General features: G+C 46.3%; 1 protein-coding gene across 2 annotated transcripts; it reads left to right on the forward strand.

Moving 5' to 3' along the window:
* Nucleotides 1-2458: 2458 nt before the first annotated feature.
* On the forward strand, nt 2459-22025 carry LOC138733392 (mitotic checkpoint serine/threonine-protein kinase BUB1 beta-like). 2 transcript variants are annotated; one of them, XM_069880550.1, is made up of 24 exons: nt 2459-2540; nt 4221-4383; nt 5282-5341; nt 5585-5729; nt 6654-6850; nt 6952-7130; nt 7236-7429; nt 8032-8126; nt 8484-8710; nt 8986-9095; nt 9515-9612; nt 9892-9944; nt 10809-10919; nt 11141-11225; nt 12036-12138; nt 13145-13431; nt 14776-14966; nt 16055-16201; nt 16356-16468; nt 17047-17208; nt 18233-18375; nt 18715-18886; nt 19243-19349; nt 21510-22025. In XM_069880550.1, the coding sequence occupies exons 2-24, from the start codon at nt 4241-4243 to the stop codon at nt 21691-21693; spliced, it is 3306 nt and encodes a 1101-aa protein (XP_069736651.1). In that variant the 5' UTR covers nt 2459-2540; nt 4221-4240; the 3' UTR covers nt 21694-22025. The 2 variants fall into 2 exon arrangements, with proteins under 2 accessions (XP_069736651.1, XP_069736652.1); XM_069880551.1 differs by having other exon boundaries at nt 11165-11225.
* Nucleotides 22026-22171: the final 146 nt, after the last annotated feature.

Below are 22171 nucleotides of genomic sequence, written 5' to 3' on the forward strand. Positions count from 1 at the left end.
CCTCAAGCTCCACCAGGGGAGGTTTAGGCTGGACATCAGTAAAAAATATTTCACAGAAAGGGTGATTGGTCCCTGGCAGAGGCTGCCCAGGGAGGGGATTGAGTCACCTTCCCTGGAGGTGTTTAAGGGACGGGTGGATGAGGTGCTGAGGGACATGGGTTAGTGATTGATAGGAATGGTTGGACTTGATGATCCGGTGGGTCTCTTCCAACCTGGTGATTCTATGATTCTATGATTTGCTCTGGTTGGGGGGTGCTGAGCGTCCCACAGAGTAGGGATCATTCTGGCAGTGCAGGATAGTGTCCCAGGTCAGTGTTTGATGCGACCCAGCTTCTGTGGAACAAGGAATGGTCTCAACCACTCAACCTGCTCCCTGGGAAGCCTCTGCCAGGGACTAATCACCCTTTCTGTGAAATATTTTTTCCTAATGTCCAGCCTAAACCTCCCCTGGTGGAGCTTGAGGACATTCCCTCTCATCCTGTCCCCTGTCCCTTGGGAGAAGAGCCCAGCTCCCTCCTCTCCACAACCTCCTCTCAGGGAGTTGGAGAGAGCAATGAGGTCTCCCCTCAGCCTCCTCTTCTCCAGGCTAAACACCCCCAGCTCCCTCAGCTGCTCCTCATAAGGCCTGTTCTCCAGCCCCCTCACCAGCTTTGTTGCTCTTCTCAGGAGGGGAATTGTGGCTGCTGCTCCTCTTCATCCTATTTTTAAGGTTTTGAAGGTGTTTCCAGGGGTAGGATGGTGCTGACAGAGTGAGCCCATGGGAGGTTAAGGGAAGTCTCCCTTTGCCTGCACCTGGATGGGCAGGAGAGACCATCCCAGGCCAGGCTGAGAGAGTTGGGGTTGTTCAGGCTGGAGAAGAGAAGGCTGCAGGGAGGCCTTAGAGCAGCTTCCAGGACTGAAAGAGGCTCCAGGAAAGCTGGGGAAGGGCTCTGGATCAGGGAGGGCAGGGACAGGAGGGTTTGGATCTGAAAGAGGGGAGATTTTGATGAGATCTTGGGGAGAAATGTTTTCCTGAGAGGGTGGGGAGGCCCTGGCCCAGGTTGCCCAGGGCAAATCCAACTCTCTAACATTCGTTTTGGAGTTTTAGGAAGCGAGCAACACGAGGCCATGCTCTCCATCAATGTGTGCAGCGAGGCAGGATCAGGGACATAAGAACTTTCCCGTTTCCATGCACGTATATAAATTTTCCCAGATATCTTATGCCTGTTCTATTACTTTCCAAGGTCTAATTTTAACGTTATATGAAACTTTGCAACGCTCAAAACTCTTGCTAATTCGGAGCTGGCTCCAGCTCCACCTGACCTTGCATTGGAGATAGGAAGAAAACTCTAAATATATTTGATTACAGAAGAATGTAATGAGTAACAGAAAGTAATTTGCTGATCAAGCCAACTAAATGAGCAGCGATCTTTCTGTTTCAAAGCACAGGAACATCTTGTTTGGTAAGAAAGACGAAGCCACAATGCTATCTTAATTAAAAGCTAAAGGTTACCATGACCGTATACGTTTTGTATATAGATAGTATCTACTGAATTTACAGCCAAGCCTTCTGAAACCTCCTGAAGCAAGAGTCAAGAGCAACAAATCACCTCGGGCCTCTGCAGATGTGGGTTAGCCAGCTCAAAGAATGCGGCCCTGTGGGAGAAAGGAACAAATTGCCCAGAGATAAGGAGAAAGGGAGGAAGGGGAGTTAGGAACTGTTTGGTGAGAAACAGGACTGCAACCTTGAAGACTGCTGAACCGAGACAACTCTGTAAACTTAGCTGATTTATTATCTGGCCATATGGAGATTGCATGTACCCTAAAGGAACAGGGTGGGGGGGCATCTTCAAAGATGTGAAACGAACTCGGAGGGGGGATAAAAAGGGTTGCTCAGCTTACCTAACTTTGTGAGCCTTGGTGGAGCTGCAACTCCCCGGCCGCCCAGCGCTGCTTTTGCTTTCCTATCTAAATAAATAGTAAATTGATCCACATTTGGACTTTGTGTTGTTAACTCAATTATAACAAGAAGAGATGTCTGTTCAGCATAGAGCACACTGAACACAAGATGTTGTCATCTCCAGAGAATGAACAGTGTCTGGAAAAATGTGATTTTAAAGAAAACAGGCTCTCAGAGGGCAATTCTGTCTAACTTTCAAAGAAGAAGTGAAACTTAACTCTAGCTTAAATAAAAATATTCTACTTTTTTGCATTAGTCGCTACTTCTTGTATCAATATGGCTCTGGGATTCAAGAACGGAATGAGAACCAACCCCAGTCATCAAAAAAGGGAGGTATATCCTCAGAGCCCTTATTCGGGGCAGGATTCAACAGCAGGTGATTGATGATAGAGAGAAGAGCCTCGCAGGCTCACCTGGGAAAACTACAACTCCCATGATGCACCGGACCGGAAGCGTTTGGGCGTGAAAACGGAAGGGGCGGGGAGAAGCGGTAGGCTCAGCCAATGGGGAGGCGCGAGGCGGTCGTTGTGGGGGTTAAATCGCGGAGGCGGCTGCGGGCGGCGTTGCTGTTACCGAGCGAACTCCGCGACTCCGGCGCTTGGTGCGTGTGGGGGCGGATGGGGATTGCGAGGAGCTGGGGGTCCCCTCGGCCTCGGGGGAGTGGGGGAGACGCCTTTGTGCGAGGAGCCTTTGCTGCCCGCATCGCCTGACCCGGCGCGGGGCGGCAAAGAAGCGCTCTGCCCTCTCTGTGGGGGGATTTGAGGGAGATTCGGCCCCCTGGGGGTGGGGGGTGGGATTTGAGGGAGATTCAGCCCCCTGGGGGGGCGGGGGATTTGAGGGAGATTCGGCCCCTCTGGGGTGATTTGTGGGGGAGGTTTGCCCCCTCGGGGTGAAGGTGGGGGGATTTGGGGGAGATTCACCCTCTGCTGCGGGTGATTTGGGGGAGATGCGGCCCCCTCTGGGGTGACTTGTATGAGGTTCAGCAGAGCCGGGTGCTGGCTCCTGCACTTGGGCCACAACAACCCTGTGCAGCTCCAGGCCTGAGGGGGGGTGGCTGGAAAGCTGCCTGGCAGAGAAGGACCTGAGGGTGCTGGGTGACGGTAGTTCACCGTGAGCCCGCAGTGGCCTAGGTGGCCAAGAAGGCAACAACAGCTTGGAGTTGTCATGGTGTGGCCCGCAGGAGCAGGACAGGGACCTTCCCCCTGTGCTTAGCGCTGGTGAGGCCGCACCTCGAATCCTGGGTTCAGTTTGGGCCCCTCACTCCAAGAAGGATATTGAGGGGCTGGAGCGCATCCAGAGAAGGGAATGAAGCTGTGGAAGGGGCTGCAGAACAGGGTTAGGAGAGGTGGGTGAGGGACCTGAGGTTGTTTATCCTGGAGAAAAGGAGGCTGAGGGGAGATCTCATTGCGCTCTGCAGCTCCTGGAAAGGAGGTTGTGGTGAGATGGGTGCTGGGCCCTTCTCCCAAGTGACAAGGGATGGGATGAGAAGAAATGGCCTCAAGTTGCACCAGGGGAGGTTTAGAAAGGATATTTGTTGACGGGAGCATGGAATCAAAACGCAGAGATCAATGTGATCAGCGAGTGTTTACTTTATTGAGCTTAGCTGTTTCTTTATACACCCTTTTCGGTTACATAACTGGATGCCCACGAGGGTATCTACAGTGTATTGTTGGTTAAAGGTAGCTGTCCATAAGGCTGTTACTAACATATTATTGGCTAAACTACTGCACATGCTAAGAAACCAAGTTATACTAAACTTAACTATGTTGACAGTTCTCTTCAACTGTTTTTCTTTCAGCTGGTGCTTGTTCCCACAGAACTAGCTGCTACATTCCTCCCAGCTGGCCCCTGTTTATCTTTTGGCTCGCTGTTTCAAGGCCTTGTTAGAGTTGTTTAGTATTAAACAATCTCACAGCATCCAGGCCTTGTTCTCTGTAAAATGTTCCAACAGATATTGGAAATAATTTCTTTACCAAAAATTGTGGTGAAGCACTGGTGAGGCTGCCCAGGGCAGTGGTGGAGTCCCCATCCCTGAAGGGGTTCAAAAAAGGTGTGGACGTGATGGTTTAGCAGGCATGGTGGGGTTGTGTTTATGGTTGGACTTGGTGATTGTTGAGATCTTTTCCAATCTTAGTGGTTCTATGGTTGCCATTGGTGGGAGTTAAATGGTGTGGCTGTGGCTCCACAGAAAGTGGAGTTCAGGACAGCGAGGTCTGCCAGGTTCTGGGTCACTGCCCCACGTAATGCATCAATTCCTTATTGGTTTTTGTTGTTCTTGCAGAATTCAAAGGAGAGGCTGCCATGTCGCAGGACTACAGCAGTGAGTGGGAGCTCAGCAAGGAGAACATGCAGCTGCTGCGGCAGGGCTGCGTCATGGCTTCTTTGCAGAAGGCACTGACGCAACAGGAGACCTCCATCCACACCGCTCTTCAGCTCAAAAGACAGTGAGCACTGTTTGACACCTTCTTTCTCCTTCTCTTCCTGCCTCCTTATCGATTTGTCTATGTCTTATTTAACTGTACTGATCTGACAGGCATTCAGGAAAGCATAAAACACCAGAGCTTAGCAACTGATGTTTGTGCTACTGTCACGCTACAGGTATTTAGGACAACATGCTCTGGGTGGCATAGATGGTTTAGGTTTGTGGTGGAGCATTTAAACAGCAAACTCTAGGGAGGTTTGGTTGTGTTCTTCAATGAGTTTCCTAAGAAAAATACATGAAGGGAACTGGAGAGCATCCAGAGGAGGCCACCAGGCTGGTGAAGAGTTTAGAGGAGAAGCTGCATGAGGAGAGGCTGAAGCCACTTGGTCTGTTCAGCCTGGAGAAGAGGAGACTGAGGGGACACCTCGTCGTGATCTACAGCTTCCTCACCAGGGGAGGAGGGGGAGCAGATGCTGAGCTCTTCTCGCTGGACCTGAGAGAATGGCAGGAAGATGCACCAGGGAAAGGTTCGGTTGGACATCAGGAGAAGGCTCTTCCCCCAGAGGGAGGTGGAGCCCTGGAACAGCTCCCAGGGAAGCTTTTGCAGTGCCAAGCCTGACAATATTCCAGAAGTGTTTGGTCAACAGCCTCAGGCCCACGGTGTGAATGTTGGGGTGTCCTGTGCAGGGCCAGGAGCTGGACTCAATGATCTTCGTGGGTCCCTTCTAAGCTGGGACATTCTATGATTCTAAGATCACAAGGAGGAGAGCTTTTTTTCTTTCCCACAATAATCTATTGAAGCAGGGTGTTTTTTAGGAGATAATTAATGTAGGCGCAACCAATCTCTGTGTTTCTTCTCTGGACTGCAAAGACACCTGAGTGAGCAAAGGCAGCATGGATAATAATTTATTTTTTTTTAGGGAGTTTGAATCAGAAATCCGATTTTACTCTGGAGATGACCCACTGGATGTCTGGGACCGGTAGGTTTCCTTTTATTTCAGAGGAAGGAATACAAAAGTCAGATATCCTTGTAAAAGCTTGGAGAAAAAATGTTCTAATTTAATAAGGAACTAATTAAAAGATAATTTTTATAGGCTTTTCAACATATGTTGTTTTTCGTTATGTTCCTTAGGTTTTGTTTCTAAGTCTCCTTATCTTGTACAGAAAGAGAAGTTTTGTACCTTGTTCAGAACCACCTTCCTAGGAATTTATTCCCTCCCTAGGTACGTCAGGTGGACAGAGCAGAGCTTCCCCCAGGGTGGCAAGGAGAGCAATCTTGCAGTGATACTGGAAAGGGCGGTGAAAGCCCTCAAAAATCAGCAGCGATACTACAAAGACCCCCGCTACCTTAACCTCTGGCTCAAGTTTGTGAGTTTTCTGACTGTGTCTTCGTACTTGTCATCTTGTTTGCACGCGGTTAAGCTGATTTTTCTGGCAACAGTCAAAGCACCTGCTGTACAGCTGTTTAATGCTGGGACTGTCCCTCTGCAAGCCTATCATGATTTTCACTTCTCAGTATAAACAGGATCTTTTTAGCATCGTTCAGTTTAGGCAGCTTCAAACTTGATAACTTTTGCTTTGTAAAAGCTAGTTTGAATGAGTAGGCCTTGATTATTTAAGGACAAAAAGTGATTTAAAGACATATTTTAGTCTGTCCTACTAGTTATTTTAACTTCTAACTGTCTTTTATCCACATTCTATGTTTAGGCAAACATAGGCTGCGTATGTTCTGGTCCCACTGTCTCTCCTTGCTATAGTTCTTGTTCCTGTCATCTTAAAGCTGCTTTTCTCAAGATTTTGCTTTCTGAGCTGATTTACTAGTTCTGAAAACAAGAAGAAACACATTGTATCTAAAAGTGAAATGACTCTTCTTGGGAATACTAGTGTTTGATAGGGAATTAGTATTTGATAGGAGTGGTTGGACTCGATGATCCAGTGGCATCTCTTCCAACCTGGTTATTCTGTGATTCTAAGGTGATGTTGTTCTATCATTGAATTATCACGGATAATAAGAAATGACTGACTTTGAATGTGTAGGCTAGAATTAAGGGGCCAATAGTAATATTGACAAATGCCATCAGAGGTTTTTCTCATGATTATTCTTCTCCTATTGAATTCCTCTTCTTTATCTTGTACGCTGTGACGTGATACAACTTTATGTCCTGGTCTGCGGCTGCTCCTTTAAGACTCGTGTTGAAATCAACAAGGTTTTGCAAGAGGCATCAAAACGCAGGCATCAACTTGGAATCCTTTCTAGTTCTCTGTGATTACTGAATGCTTTGGTTCTTTCAGGGCAACTTCTGTAATGAGCCTTTGGATTTGTACAGTTACCTCCATAGCCAGGAAATCGGCACAACGCTGGCACTGCTCTACATCACATGGGCCAAAGTACTCGAGGCGAGGGGAAACTTTAAGAAAGCAGATATAATATTCCAGGAAGGCCTTCAGTGCAAGGCTGAGCCTTTGGACAAGCTCCAGTCCTTTCACAGGTAGACTTTGAGCTAAATGGAAGAGTTGGGCTAGCCTTTTGTGCTTCAGGGGTTACCTGGTACAGTCGAGTTTATGCTGCCTTCTCCAATATCTTTCTCAGGCAGTTTCAGATGCGTGTTTCTCGGCAGACACTGCTGGGGCTTGAAGACCCCGCTGATGAACAAGAACCAGACGTTCTAGAACCTGCAGAGCCTCAGAGAAGCACATTGGCAGAGCTAAAAGTCAGGGGAAAGAAGAAAGCGATAGCCCCAGTTAATCATGTCAGTGATGCGCTTGAAAGTAAGTTCAGTTGCTGAAACCACAGGTTATTAGTGAAAGAGTTAAATCTTTTTGTTATGGAGTTTGTACTTGAGCGTGGTAAAAATTGAATCTTTTTGCTCGCAGGCGCAAACTCAACCAGAAGCTTCCAGACTGTAACATCTCAGCAGCTTCCAAATAAACGGGGTTTTGCCGTGTTTGATGAAAACTCAGCTTCTGGATCTGAGGTTCCCGTGCTTGTATCACAGCCATGGATGGCACTTCCAGCTACAAGGTCTGAGGAGAATGAACTAAAAGCAGGACCTTGGAACTCTGGCAAGGTAGGGAATCTCAAAATAGACTGGCAAAAGAGAGGAAGGTGCGTATAAGTTGATGATTTCTTCTGATCCCTGAGACAAAGGTCGTGTTCTCTTTCCCTTGCCTGCTGTTTGTGTCTATTTGTAACTACAGGTCATCCCAAAGAGTCTGGGGCTGTGTAACCTATTCAAGTTTAGCAAGCTGGTCTTGCTAGAATAAAGCTAAACTCTAGGGTTCTTAAATCAGGAAGTTGGGTTCCAGAGTTGGGGCAGTCTTGGCTGAAAGATAAGGGCTACTGCACTTTTCCAAAACAAACAGGAGCAACTAGAATACCCATCTTGACCAGCATTCTCTGTCAATAACAGAAACTGGGTACTGATGAGGGCTGTGATGAGTAGTGTATCTTGCTTTTTGAGGTGCTCCTGCTCATTCCATAACTTCTTATGCATCAGAATGGAATTAATCTCGTTTAATTAATCATTGAGCAGTCTATCAGGTTTAATTTTTGTAACTAACAAAAACTACAAATAAGCCAAACACTGGGAAAAGGGAAATTCAGAGTAGAGAGGAGTATGGAGTCTAAAAAGGAACCTTCAAGCTGTTAACGTTGCTTTTTCCTCCCCAGCGTCCTCGTGGCAGTGCCAGTTCTAGTACAGAAGTGTCCTTCCCGCAACCCAGATTCACCCCCTATGCGGAAGAATCAGCTCAGCGACAAATCATGTGAGTCTGTGGTTTGCGTTTGGAATTATCAAAGCTACTTCGTATAATTCAGATGCGTTTTGCCAAGTGGCCAAGCCTCTAGATCTACAAGAATGAAATCTGTCAACCTGGAAGCTGCTGGCATGCACAAGGATGTGGGAAGTATTTGACTGTCGCTGCTCATTATGTGGTAGCCTGATTCATATTTATATACAGAATAATAGTATGTTAAAGCTTTAAAGCCAGTCTAGTTCCTTGCTTAACCTGAAATGCCAGGCTAAATCTACTCCGAGACTACAGTCAGGTTGTGAAATTAGCTGTTTCTTTTCTGTGTTGCAGTGAAGTACACACGATTGAGTAATAACTGTGTGTTTTCAGGACACCCTGCAAAATCGATCCCAGCGTAAACTGCGTTTTAAGCGTTCGCAAACCTAAGAAGGAGGAGGATCTGCTGCAGCGAGTGCAGAATTGTCACCAGGATGCTCAAGAAAAGAAAGAGATGCTGATGTATTGCAAGGATAAAGTTTATGCTGGAGTTGAAGAATTCTCATTTGAAGAGATCCGAGCCGAAATCTGCAGAAAGAAAGCAAAGAAGAAAGCTGAAGGTATGCTTCAAAATGAGACTTTAAGGTGGAATCATAATGTTATCCTCACTTATTATCAGCGTACAGCTCTGTTATTGCAGCTGCTCTTATTTCCCTGCTGGGTTAGTTATTTAACTGCTCTGAGGTGTAGAGAAAGTAACACATCTGACAGCTTTACCTGTAAACTGTGAAAAGGGGGAGGACAACCAAGGTGTTTAGCCTCTTAAAAATAATATAGCCTTTAGCCATAGACCACATATGCAATGTGTTGTGCCTTAAAAGCCTTTCTTCCTTAGAGGAGATGCAGGCCATAGCACAGCAAAAGGAAGAAATACAAAGGCAAATTAAGGAACTGGAAAAGAAATTGAAGAAGAAAGATGAGAAGCAGCCCCAGCCCCGTGAAAAGGTATTGTCTTTATTCAACTGTTATTTTACAAGTAGCTGCTATGTTAAGTAAAAGCAGCAAAGGAGGAACAATATCTGATACGTTTCTCTTTGGCTAATGCTTCTAAAGCTCTTTTCTGAAAGGATTGTATGCGAACATCACCTGTGTGTATTCAGGGATTTCTTCTCCCCACTCTGCAATCCATACCCTTTCACTGTAGGAATGTAAATCAAAGACTTCAAGTCTTGTAGTGTTACTTCATAGAAAGGTTTGCATTGGAAAAGACCTCAAATCCCATCCAGTTCCACCCCATGCCATGAGCAGGGACACCTCCCACTGGATCAGGGGCTCCAAGCCCCATCCAACCTGGTGTTGAACACCTTGTTGTGTGGCTTGGGATTCCATCACTGTCCAACCAAAATATGGTTTTGTTTCTACAGTCAACAGAGATACCAGAAGCTTCACCACCTTTGGGACTGCAAGAAGTTACTTCTCCCAGTGTAACAGAAGTCGGAGAGAAACAGCCTCGGTTGCACAGGTAACAGGATTTTCTTTGCCAGCAATGAGAAAAACTGTGGGGATAATCAGTTGAGGGTCGTGTGGATCACTCATTGCAGCCTGTTTCTGCTGGCAGAGGGAATGTACACCCAGGCGTCACCCCATGATCTGTCATCTGTCTTTACACAGTTCTGATTATTTACTGAGGCATCTGAACTCCTTCCAAGTAGCCTATGTCAGCCTGGCTTTCCTTTTCTACAATATTTCCTACGTTCTGTGAAGCTGGGTAAAATATAACAAACGTTCATTTCTTTCCCAGCGAATTCCAGGGCTCTGAGGATACTGAGCTGCATAAACCATCCTGTTCTGAGAGTAAGTATCTAAATTTTTCACCATTAAGGATGAAATAGTGTTAAAGGGAAGTGTTTTACATGAACAGCAAGACTGCAACAAACTAAAAGCAGAAGTCTGGATGAGAAGGTGGATGAGAAGAATGAAAATAAGGAGGTTTGAGTGTTGAGTGTGTTTAACCACAATCAGCAAAAGACTCAGCATCTGCGGACTGAGAACTGTCACAGTTTGAAAGGGACAATGAGGCTGGGGAGCAAGTCTTGAGAGACAACTTGAGGGACCTGGGGCTGTTTAGTTTGGAGAAAAGGGGGCTGAAGGGAGACCTCATCGCTGTCTAAAACTGCCTGAAAGGAGGTTATGGTGTTGGTCTCTTCCAAGTAACAAGCAATATGATGAGAGGAAATGGCCTCAAGTTGCACCAGGGCAGGTTCAGATTAGACATCACAAAAAAATTCTTCATGGAAAGTGTTCTCAGGCCCTGGCAGAGGCTGCCCAGGGTGGTAGTGGAGTCCTCAGCCCTGAAGGAGTTTAAAAGCTGGGTAGATGAGGTGCTCAGGGATCTGGTTCAGTAGCGGACAGGGATGGTTGGACTCTATCTCAAAGATCTTTCCCGAACAAATAATTCTATAATTCTGTGACTAAAGCAGAAGACCTCTTTTCTTTTAGTAGCTCCAGAGCTTTCTTCACGCTTTCATACATGTAGCCTTACTAAGATCTCTAGAAGAGCTTTATGCAAACATTGATTGATACAATCTGAAGTCCTGCTCTTTCCTGAGAGGATTTGGTAGAGGAATACAATCAGAAATTGCATGTTCAATTGTTGGGAAGGGCGTGCGCTGAATGAACTGACTGTTGATCCAAACTGACTGTTGTTGCTGTTGGCAGAGATTATCCAGTCTTGTGATGCTGACCCAGCCACACAACACAGAAACATGTTTGTGGACTCTGAAGATGAACAGAAGAAACAGAAGGATGAGATCAGCCTTGGGAAAGAAGGTATGAATTGTGAGAAGAGAAAGCCAGCTGACAAAATGTGGTGGTAAAAGTTTGGCTCACTAACATGACAAAACCAAGCTTTTTTTTTTTTTACAAAATGCCAGTTTTGTAACTTCCTGCTAGAACTGGCATTTTTAAGGCTGTGTAATAAATGTTAAGTAGCACTGGTTACGCTGTTGTTGAAAACCTGTTGCTATAACAGTGGGGTTTTCTCTGTACAGATGTCCATCTCCTTCCCCCACCAGATCCTGTTATGGCTTTCTCCATATTTGGTGAATCCTCTGCTCTGGCAAACTGGAATACAAGGTAGCACTGTTTGTTCAAGACCTTTCAAAGGGAGGGAAAACTTGAAGTTTTGAACCACTTTCTGTAGCAGCTGAAAAGCAGTAACTGCTTCTTGTGTTGTTTGGTTTTGTTTGTATTTGTATTTTTTGTTTTATTTAATAACCCTACTTGGAAAGTCCATGATGAGGAAATATTTCCCTAGTGTTCCTTCTCAATTGAGAACGGGGTCCAGAGGAGGCCACAAAGATGATCTTGAGGGCTGGAGCACCTCTGCTATGAGACCAGGCTGAAAGATTGCGGTTGTTCAGCCTGGAGAAGAGAAGGCTCCAGGGAGACCTTGGCACAGCCTCCCAGGACTGAAAAGGGCTCCAGGAAAGCTGGGGAGGAGCTCTTTACCAGGGCCTGGAGTGACAGGACGAGGAGGAATTGGAAGTGGGGGGAGATTTAGAGTAGGCATTAAGAAGAAGCTCTTCACTGTGAGGGTGGGGAGGCCCTGAGCCAGGTTGTCCAGAGCAGAGGTGGCTGCCCCATCCCTGGAGGTGTTGAAGCCAGGTTGGATGGGGCTTGGAGCCCCTGATCCAGTGGCAGAGGGTGGAACTGGATGGGTTTTGAGGTCCCTTCCAACCCAAACCATTTGATGATTCTATACTTTAAGCTGCTGTATAAACTTTCTTCATTCTGGAGAGCTGCATCCACTGCAGTTTAGTGGGAAATCTGGAGTAGAAAGTGGTAGATCGAAATTGTCAATAGGCTTAAACCGTTGAGAGGCATCTCTTTTGAATATTAGAAGCTACTCTAATAGATACTTAATTGGATGTAACTTTATCTTAGTTGTTCTGCAGGTCACGCACAGAAAAACGCCTGGCGTCCCCTTGATGTTCGTAAGCCTTCATATTCTCTAACTGCGAAGGAAAACATGCCACCGGAAACCTGTGTAAGGAGCAGTTTATCCCATAGCAGATATCCTGCTAAAGACAAACCAACCTAAAACGTCCTGCAGTTGAACAGTGTGAGGCTCCTGGACTGACCATATGGGAGATAAGCAAAGATTCTATCAGATACAGCACTACTTGAATCAGGGGATGTTAAGATTACACTGGAAACTTTGTGTTTTTATTAGGCTTTCAGGTGGCCGATAGAGAGATGACAGTAAGGAGTCTGCCAGATCTTAGGTAACTGATTTGTTTTGAGGGGTTATGAGAGGCAGCTGAGGGACCTGGGGCTGTTTAGTCTGGAGAAAAAGGAGGCTGAGGGGAGACCTCACTGTCTACAACTCCCTGAAAGGTTGTGGTGAGGTGGGCGCTGGCTGGGCTCTTCTCCCAAGTGACAGGGGACAGGACAAGAGGAAATGGCCTCAAGTTGTGCCAGGGCAGGTTCAGATTGGATATTGGGAAATATTCCTTCACAGAAAGGGTTCTCAGGCCCTGGCAGAAGCTGCCCAGAGCATTGGTGGAGTCTCCAGCCTTAGAGGGGTTTAAAGACAGGCAGATGAAGTGCTCAGGGATCTGGTTCAGTAGAGGGCAGTGGCAGTTGGACTCAATGATCTCAGAGGAATTTTCCAACCAAACGGTTCAATGATTCTATGGTTCTGTGTCTGAAATGCCCAACGTTTTAGTAAACACTTGAATGATGTGCTTATAACTCACCTGAAATGCCCTTCTTGGGTGGTGGGTACCAAGTAGCCTTTGGCAGCCCTGCAGCACTGTAGGGGGGGAACAGTTTTTCCTCACTGTAGGTTGAGGAAAAACACACAACTGTATTAGTTAACATTTGATTAATGAGCATGGCAAATAGAGCACATGAAGATTGTCAGATTCAAGTTGGAGGGTTGTGAGGTGGAAGAAAGGAGAGAGAGAATTGTTCAGCTTTTAAATTAATTAAAACAAAAAAAAACTTCCAAAATCTGTCAGCCTTTCACTGTCTCTTGCTTCTTGTTCCAGGATGAGCTGAATGGAATTGAACTTTTGGCTGAAGATACAATTGTGACCAGCTCCTATAAGAACAAAACCCTCTGCGCCAACCCAGAAGACACGTGTGACTTTGTCCTGGCGGTCCACCTGGCCTCGACGCCCTTTCATGGAACGGTAGCTCAGAGCGTCCCAGCTCCTGATTTCTCCCAGGATGTCCTGAAGGGACACTGTCCAGAAGCCAAGCATGCACCGCTGACTCGGGAGGTCCTGGTTTGCGAGGGAGCATATGGTGAAGCACTCTGTGTAAACAAACTGGGGTAACTAACAACAAAACACCTTAAGTCTTTTTTTCCTGTGTCTTCAGTTGATTGTGGGTTTACTATTCTGTTCCTGAAGAACTGATTTTTCTGAAGAGATCAGAATATATAGACGAGGTAGACTCTGAGCTTGAGAAAGGGCTATTTTGCCCTGAGCAGATTTAAGAGATAATATGAAGCCCACTTGGTTTTTCAGCATCACTGCTGTGGGGCTTAACTATGCTTTTTCTACCAAATAACTTGCAAAGAAGTTCATAAACACATTTTGCCTTTGTAACTAGAGACTAAAAGTAGAATCATCGGTTCCTCCCTGGATTAGGGTTTGGATTTCTCCTCTGGAGGAGAAAAGCTGGAGAGAGAGGGGGTGGAAAAAAAAAAACCTGTCAAACAACCTCCTGTTTCTTATCGGTGTAAAGAAAAACAACATCTGTTTTACGGTGTTTTCTTAATTTAGAACAGTTTGATTTGTTAGCTGTTAGGATGTAAACACGAATGCCACGCTGAAGGTGTTTACTTGACAAGTTGCCTGGGAATCCATGCGGATTATTAGGAAGAACAAGTGTTATTTCCCACCCAGCCATCAGCTGCTTTAGAAGCACTGTGGGTCTGAATGTTGGTGGCTGAGTAACAATCAGTTTCTTTCCCGTTGCAGCTTTAATTTAATGGAAGAGAAGATGAAATTCATCTGTAGGCTAAGATTCTGAGTAGAATCATAGAATCACCAGGTTGGAAGAGACCCACCGGATCATTGAGTCCAACCATTCCCATCAATCACTAACCCATGTCCCTCAGCACCTCATCCACCCGGCCCTTAAACCCCTCCAGGGAATGTGACTCAATCCCCTCCCTGGGCAGCCTCTGCCAGGGACCAGTCACCCTTTCTGTGAAATTTTTTTTCCTAATGTCCAGCCTGAACCTCCCCTGGTGGAGCTTGAGGCCATTCCCTCTCATCCTGTCCCTTGGGAGAAGAGCCCAGCTCCCTCCTCTCCACAACCTCCTCTCAGGGAGTTGGAGAGAGCAATGAGGTCTCCCCTCAGCCTCCTCTTCTCCAGGCTAAACCTCCCCAGCTCTCTCAGCCACTCCTCTTCTTCTCCAGCCCCTTCCCCAGCTCTGTTCTCTTCTCTGGACTCGCTCCAGAGCCTCAACATCCTTCTTGTGGTGAGGGGCAATCATTTAAGCTAAAATGATGCTCTGGCATACTTATGGGGTTTCCACTAAGGATAGGAAAGGACTTTAAGTTACAGCAGTCTGGGAGCGCACAGTATCCCTTCACAGTCACCAGGCTGGCGTTCTCTAGGCACCGTATCCTCTGACCTTCTGAATAACTGATGACTTTATTTACAGCCCCATCATGGAAGCAAGCGGGGAAGGTACTCGCTCGTCAGGTTCTTCTGTCTCCTCGGGGTCTTCCCTTTCTTCTGTTACACAAATCTCTGCCATTAAAGGCCTGCGTGTCCCTGAGAAACTGGAGTTGGCTCACAGCTTGCCTGCTGAAATGGTTGCTGATTCTGGAGGTGGCAGTGAAAACACTACTGGTTAGTACTCCAGAGTCTCACTCAACAAATAACTCACCAGTGTCACCAAACTACGATGCTTTTCCTCTCCTTCCTATATTCTGCTCTGCTTCCCTTGTATCTCCCATAACTGTGACTCAAGACTAAATTTGTCTCCCCTGCCAGCAGCAGTAGCGAGGTCTGCAATGCAGCACGCTTGTCAGCACCCGCAAGATGTAAATATTAAGGTGATGGAGAGGTTATTTAAGATATTTAAGCAGGGGAGGCATAGGAGTAATGAGATCAGCTTCTGAAATGAGAAATGTGGACTGGATGGTTGTGAGAACTTCTCAGAAAGCTTTGGTTTGTCTTGACTTTTTTGTTCTCTCTGCAATCACACTGTGTGTTCTCCTGGTGGGCTGATAAATGCCGCGCTGAAACAGGTGAATTTGAAATCTAGTGCAAGTTGCATCCCTTTGGATTAAAACTCACACTCTTTATTAACTGTTGTGCTGCTTCACAGCATGTTTCCTGTCAAAGGAAAACAATTCTGGTACTTAAATACTTAATTTCATTTCTTTTTTACTAGGCAAAGCCCTTTGTTCCTCTCTGTTATAAATCTTCATAATACAGTTAGAACAGGGATTGTCATAAGAAGCCTTTGAAGCCTGGCCTGTGGAATTAGGCTTGTGTTTTGTGGTGGTCATCAAGGTTCTTAACCTGCTTTAACCCCTTTGATGTCTGTTTATGATAATTTAATTAGAACTGATCATTCTGGACACAGATTTTAAAAAGAGATATGAGTTTGCAAAATGTGTTTGAGTTGTGCTGTGGTTGAGCAGCCGTCCCCGGTCTGCTTCAGAGCTTGGTCTCTTGCAAAGGATGCACATTTTACACAAAACTACAGTAAAATCACTGAGACCTCATGATGAGAGAGTATGTGAGGGAGTTTCATGTGAGTGTTCCGTTCACAGAGCAAGGAACTATTGGAAAGAGATTATGTCGCTGAAAAGTGATGTGATAAATCAAGATGCAGATAGAAAAATTGAATATCCAGGTTACATTTTCCTGACAGATAAGTCAAAGGCTTAACATCTCGTTTAGCTGATCTGTTTCTATTCTTGTCCTAGGTGATGATGGAACTCGGGTCTTGTGGAGCGCTGAAGAGCGTAAAAAGCTTTTGGATCCTGTGCCAGAATCACTGACTGCTTCTCCCGACTTCCATTTGGAGGCCGGCGCTCTGCCTCTCATGGAGTTTGAGAAGGACGTTGAGCTGGGTAGGGATGCCAAACGCTCTGCGGCACAAGGGATTTGTTTGTTCTCATTGGTTTGAAATGGGCTTTGGATTTGCTTTTGCCAGTTTGATGTGGGGTAGATGGGGAATAACTTGAACCACTTGTGCCTGTTCACGAATGTAAACCTTCCTAACAGGGAATGAGACTTACTGCATCAAATGGAAATATTGGACCAACGAAGAATACAAGATGCTTTTTGCTATTCTGGCTAACTTTCCCCTGTTGGACGCGAAAGGATTTGCCATAAAGGTAACACATATGATGGCGGTTGTACAAATGTGAAAAGGTAGAGTCTCCTCGGCCAGTATAAAGTAAAATATAGTGGTGGCAAGTGGAGTTCAATCTAGTTGGAGGCAGGTTACAAGTGCTGTCCCCAGGGCTTGGTTTTGGGTCCAGATCTGTTAAATATCTTTATCGATGATCTGGATGAAGGGATTGAGTGTACCCTTAGTCAGTTCCTGGATGACGCTAAGCTGCAGTGGGATCTGGGCAGGCCGGATCCACGGGCCCAGGCTCTGCAGAGGGATCGGGGCAGGCCGGATCCACGGGCCCAGGCTCTGCAGAGGGATCGGGGCAGGCTGGATCCACGGGCCCAGGCTCTGCAGAGGGATCGGGGCAGGCCGGATCCACGGGCCCAGGCTCTGCAGAGGGATCGGGGCAGGCTGGATCCATGGGCCGATGTCTCTTTCTGTTTATGCAGATTAAAAGTTTCTGACTGGAAAATGTCTTCTTTGGAAAAGTGGATAGGAAAAAAAAGGATGAGAAGAATATGAAGATGAGCAATTCTTGCTTTATTCCAAAAATAAATCTTCTGTACCTTCCTGTAGGTGTATTCTCAGCCTGTGCCGTGGGATTTTTATATCACGCAACAGTTACAGGAGCGTTTGAACACAGACTTCGACCAGAGCTTCAGTGAGAATTGCAGCTGTTACCTGTTTGAGGATGGTTGTGCTGTTTTGCACAGGGATGTAAATTGCTTCACGCTTGCGGTCAGTACAGGGAAACAAAGTATGATTGTAGACAACAAACTCTTAGCAAGTTTTGTTTTTCATTATGATCATTGCTGAGGCTGGCATTACATGTTTAATCCTGCAATCTAGATCTTCGGGGTTTTATTCTACATAAATTAGGTTTGTCTATTGTATCCTTAGAGCTGGCGTCTTGATCGCAGATGATTGGCTTCTTGATCACAAACCTGAACCAATTTTTCACATTTTCTGTGTTCGTGAGTGATTAAACAACCTGAGCCAGGAACCATGTGTTATTCCACAACACGATTTGCATCTAAAACTCTTGTTTAACTCAACATCTATAAATGAGTTCCAGCCTTCGTTTCCATTTCTTTCTCCTGATCTTTTGCCTACTGAGGAGATCTACAAAGATAGCAGAGGTGCTCCAGCCCTTGGACTGTGAGGCCAGGCTGAGAGAGTTGGGGTGGTTCAACCTGGAGAAGAAGATACTCTGAGGAAACCTTAGAGCAGCTTCCAATAAGGAAAGGGACTCCAGAAAAGCTGGGGAAGGACTTTTTACAGGGACTGGTAGTGACAAGATGAGGGAGAATGGCTTTAAATTGGAAAGGAGAAGATTTATAGACGAGACATTAGGAAGAAATTCTTCATTAGGAAGAAATGAAAGTACAGAAACCTTGGCCCAGGTTGCCCAGAGCAGTGGTGGCTGCTCCATCCCTGGAGGTGTCCAAGGCCAGGCTGGATGGGGCTTGGAGCCCCTGATCCAGTGGGAGGTGTTGCTGCCAATGGCAGGGGTGGGACTGGATGGGCTTTGAGGTCCCTTCCAACCCAAACTTTTCTATAATTCTGAATAATAATGTCTCTGAAGAGCTTGTGTATCATTTAATTCTGGCTGGGCTGATCACGAGCATGACCTGATAGTACCAAATTTAGGGTAAAACTATTATCTCTGTACACATGAGTAAGGAGAAAAGGTGAGCTATGAATATTTCACTTAATCTAAGGTAGAATGGCATATAGATACATGTTTATTCCCAATTTTCAGGATATAATTCGTCGCTGCACATCCATCATGGAGGAAGTTATCCTACTGGTTGTTTATAATCTTCTGGGTGTGGTAGAGAGGCTCCACAAAGCAGAGGTTGTCCATGGAGATCTGCGTCCAGAGGTTTTCTTCCTGGGAGACAGGTTTGTAGCGGAAGACGGTGAAGCCTTGGCCCAGGCTGCCCAGAGCAGTGGTGGCTGCTCCATCCCTGGAGGTGTTCAAGGGCAGGTTGGATGGGGCTTGGAGCCCCTGATCCAGTGGGAGGTGTCGCTGCCCATGGCAGGGGTGGGACTGGATGGGCTTTGAGGTTCCTTCCAAGATCGCCAGCTGGTTCTCCATCCAGGGACAATCCTTCCAGCAGTAGTTCTGGCGCTGACCATCAGAGGGGAGCATCGCCTCACCTTGGCTACACTGCGAAATTGCATTTATAAACACAAAAGCTTGTTGGCTTGTCTTATGCTCCATTTGCTTCCTCTTCTCAGCATCTGTGACAATTTTGCTTGTAACGAGGTGACAAGAGCTCTGAAGATCGTGGATTTCTCTCACAGTCTGGATTTGAGGCTGCAGTCTCAAGGAATTTTGCCCAGCAGCTTTCCAACATCTCAGACCCCTCATGGACAGCAGCTTCTGACCAAAAGCTCCCTCCCTTATCAGGTGAGTGGATGTTTAGCAGGACACCTTAGTTTGTGTTTCCTTCTATGTTCTCACATGACATTTTGCAAACTGGGGAAATCTGCAGTCAAGAAATACTGACTAAGGGGTTTTTATCTGATTAAATCTGTGGTGTTAAGTGAAGGGACCAGCAGCGCTTCTGAGCACCTGTCACTACTGCATTTACTCAGGAACCTACAAGAAGACTAGAATTATACTTTCTGACGCTTCCTTGCTCAGCAGGCCTGGAAGATTCTAATGTAAAGAGTAATTCGGTCTGAAATGTGTAAACGCACCAGCAGCAGGGGTTTGCGGATGTTGATGGAAGTTGAATGTTCTGATGTTTGTTGTGATTGCAGGTAGACCTGGTTGGCATTGCAGATATTATCCACCTGATGCTGTTTGGGGAACATGTCCAGGTCTATCAAGAGAACTCCATCTGGAAAATCAACCAAGATGTGTCCAAGTACGTCCTTTTGCAGAGGAGCCTGCTGGGAAAGAACAGACTGCTTCGAACTTCCTTCCCTTTCTTTGCAGCAGTAGAATCTTCAGCGCTTAGAACACAGAACTTAGTGCTGCTTTTGCTAAAAACAAAAGGGAACTTAAGCTTTGAAGCTACTGGATGAGTTTGTTGCGTAGTGGCTATTGTGTGGGAGACAATGTTAAGCTCACTATGAACCTAGCAGTCCAGTTGAGATGGTTTTGCTTTTTCTATCCTTTTAGACCAGGCTGCTTTCGTTTCTCTCTCTATTTGACAGGCCGAGCTTGGAGAAGTTTATAATTGGGTAGGTGGCCAGGTGTGCTCGAAGCCTAGAACCACGTCCTGGGCTGCTTCCAAAGCGGTGGGAGCAGCATGGTGAGGAATGGGCTCGGCTCTGCTCTGGTGAGACCCACCTGGAGCCCTGGGGCCAGTTCTGGAGCCCTCAGTGCAGGGAGGACATGGAGCTGTTGGAGCGATGCCAGAGGAGGCCCCAGAGATGATCTGAGGGCTGGAGCACTTGTAAAATGCAACAACCGTGACCTCCTTATCTTAGGAAAGCTTTTAAAAGAGGACTTCATTATTTTTAAGTCTTAAGCAGACTTAAAGAGAGTAGAACTGTCTGGTAGAGCCACTGATCTTACTACCAGTTCAACAAAGCACCACAGCCCTGGGGAGCTGCAAGGCAGAGCACAGGATGGTTCCTCTAGGGCCAATGGCACTCGATTACTCCAAATTAACTTAAAAGCTGATGGAATGAATGCAAAGCACTGAGTCAGTGTCTTAAAGACTTCTGGAGAGGCAGAATGTGAACTCTGAGCAAGGGTTTTTTCATCTGTGAGGTTGTTAGAAGGGTGACAACCTGTTTTTCATGGAAGGAGGTTATATGCTGCCATTATTCAAGAATGGATTTGGAGATTTTTTTCACTTCCAGCTTTAGCTGTTCTATTTTCCCTGTGCTATTTTAAGGAAATTCATCTATGCAGTTTATGTCAGGCAGTTTATAGAAGCTCTGTTTGAATTTTTAGGGCTCTTTTTGTCCCTCATGACTCCTTAGATGCCCTTACCAACACAGAACCACCTCTGCTATGCCTCTTGGTTACCTCAGTCCATGAAGGGAAGGGACTCAAGTCTTGCGTGTTGCTATAATTGTCTGGTTCTGCATGATCTCATTGTTGTAGAAAAGTGGCTTATGTTGTAGTACAGGCCAGATTCCTTCTGCGGCTGCTGCTGTTCTGAGTCACTTCCAGAAAGCTGAGGCTGAGAACTTGTTCAAAAGCCGATGTAGCTCCTGGCTCAAGAGAGACGCGTCACAGTAGTCAGCGGTGGTGCAGTCTCTGCATTCAGTGCCAGGCTGAGGAGCAAAGGGTTACCTCTGAGAGCGGTTTTCTGATACTTTAATGAGTTAGTTAACTTTTTATTCACGTTGTGGGTAGATCGGTGAGAGAGGGGATTTATTATCATTGTGGAATCTTAGAACGGTTTGGGTTGAAAGGGATCTTAAAGCCAGTCCAGTTCTACCCAATGCTGTGGGCAGGAACACCTCCCACTGGATCAGGCCTGTCATTCCAGGCCCTTGTGAAACATCCCTTGCCAGCCTTCCTGGAGCCCCTTTCAGCCCTGGAAGCTGCTCTAAGGTCTCTCTCCAGGCTGAACAACCCCAACTCTCTCAGCCTGGCTTCACAGCAGAGGTGCTCCAGCCATCGTGTCATCTTTGTGGCCTCCTCTGGGCCTGTTCCAACAGTTCCACATCCTTCTTATGTTGGGGATTCCAGAACCGGAGACACAGCTCCAGGTGGGGTCTCGGAGTGGAGCAGAAGACCAGAATCCCCTCCCTTGCCCTGCTGGTCCCACTGATTTTGCAGTCCAGGACACGATCGGCCTTCTGGGCTGTGAGTACATGTTGCCGGCTCATGTGGAGCTTCTCCTCCAGCTCCAAGTCCTTCTCAGGGCTGCTCCCAATCTTGTTGTCTCCTAGCCTGTATTGAAACCACAGATTGCCATCCCATCCTTCTGGGATGACAGCTGCATGAAATTATTACTTGAGACTTCATTTTCCCAGGGTGTCCAGCGCCAAATATAAATGGAAATCTTGACAGACGTATTGCACGTGTCCTGTTTCACTGAAAGCTGCTCTCTTTGCTTTAGGACTCCTAACGGTGACTTCTGGAGTAAACTTTTTGGGCAACTTCTGAATGCGGGCGATAAGTCCACGGTGTCTCTGCTGAGGGACTTGCAAGAGGAAATCGGTGACATGTTTGACAGCGGTTTCCAAGAACGACTCTGTGAATCCTTAGCTGCCCTCCCACTTGACCTTCCTGTGATTCCATAGAGGACAAATCCATTTTGTGTTATGGAAAGCACTTTCTTGTTAGCTTTATTTATTGTTTTTCAAATGATTGTAGAAGTTTCTGCAATAGCTGGGACTCACTAAGGAGCCGTAGCTGTGGGCTGATGTGAGATTAGCTGCCTCCACCTGCTGGGAACTGCTCTGAGCAGTTTGCCAGAGAAAATCAGTTGTTGTAACTGGCCCTTCCCTTCTCCTATAGCTCCTTAATGTGTTTGATACCCAGTTCACGCTGCCGTCTCAGAACCACCTCTGTCCTGCATTTAGTTGGTCTTTTAATCAGTGTTTCATCAATAAAGTTGTATTTTTGAGAGCAACTGTCATGTCAAATGTTACTGTCGGATGGTTTCAAAAGGCTTGGTTTGGTACCCATGCTGTGATTCAATTATTCTGTAATTTATATGAAAAATAGCCCAAGGAATGTAATGGATCCCAGTAGCTTGGAGAACAAATTTTAAGCAGA

The sequence above is a fragment of the Phaenicophaeus curvirostris genome, chromosome Z (assembly GCF_032191515.1).
Source record: "Phaenicophaeus curvirostris isolate KB17595 chromosome Z, BPBGC_Pcur_1.0, whole genome shotgun sequence".
NCBI classification, from domain to species: Eukaryota; Metazoa; Chordata; class Aves; order Cuculiformes; family Cuculidae; genus Phaenicophaeus; species Phaenicophaeus curvirostris.

Coding starts and splice junctions, on each gene's coding strand:
- LOC138733392 (XM_069880550.1), top strand. CDS start 4,241: ATGTCGCAGGACTACAGCAGTGAGTGGGAGCTCAGCAAGGAGAACATG. Junction 12,139..13,144: donor ACATGCCACCGGAAACCTGT/GTAAGGAGCAGT, acceptor TTCTTGTTCCAG/GATGAGCTGAATGGAATTGA. Junction 18,887..19,242: donor AAAGCTCCCTCCCTTATCAG/GTGAGTGGATGT, acceptor TTGTGATTGCAG/GTAGACCTGGTTGGCATTGC.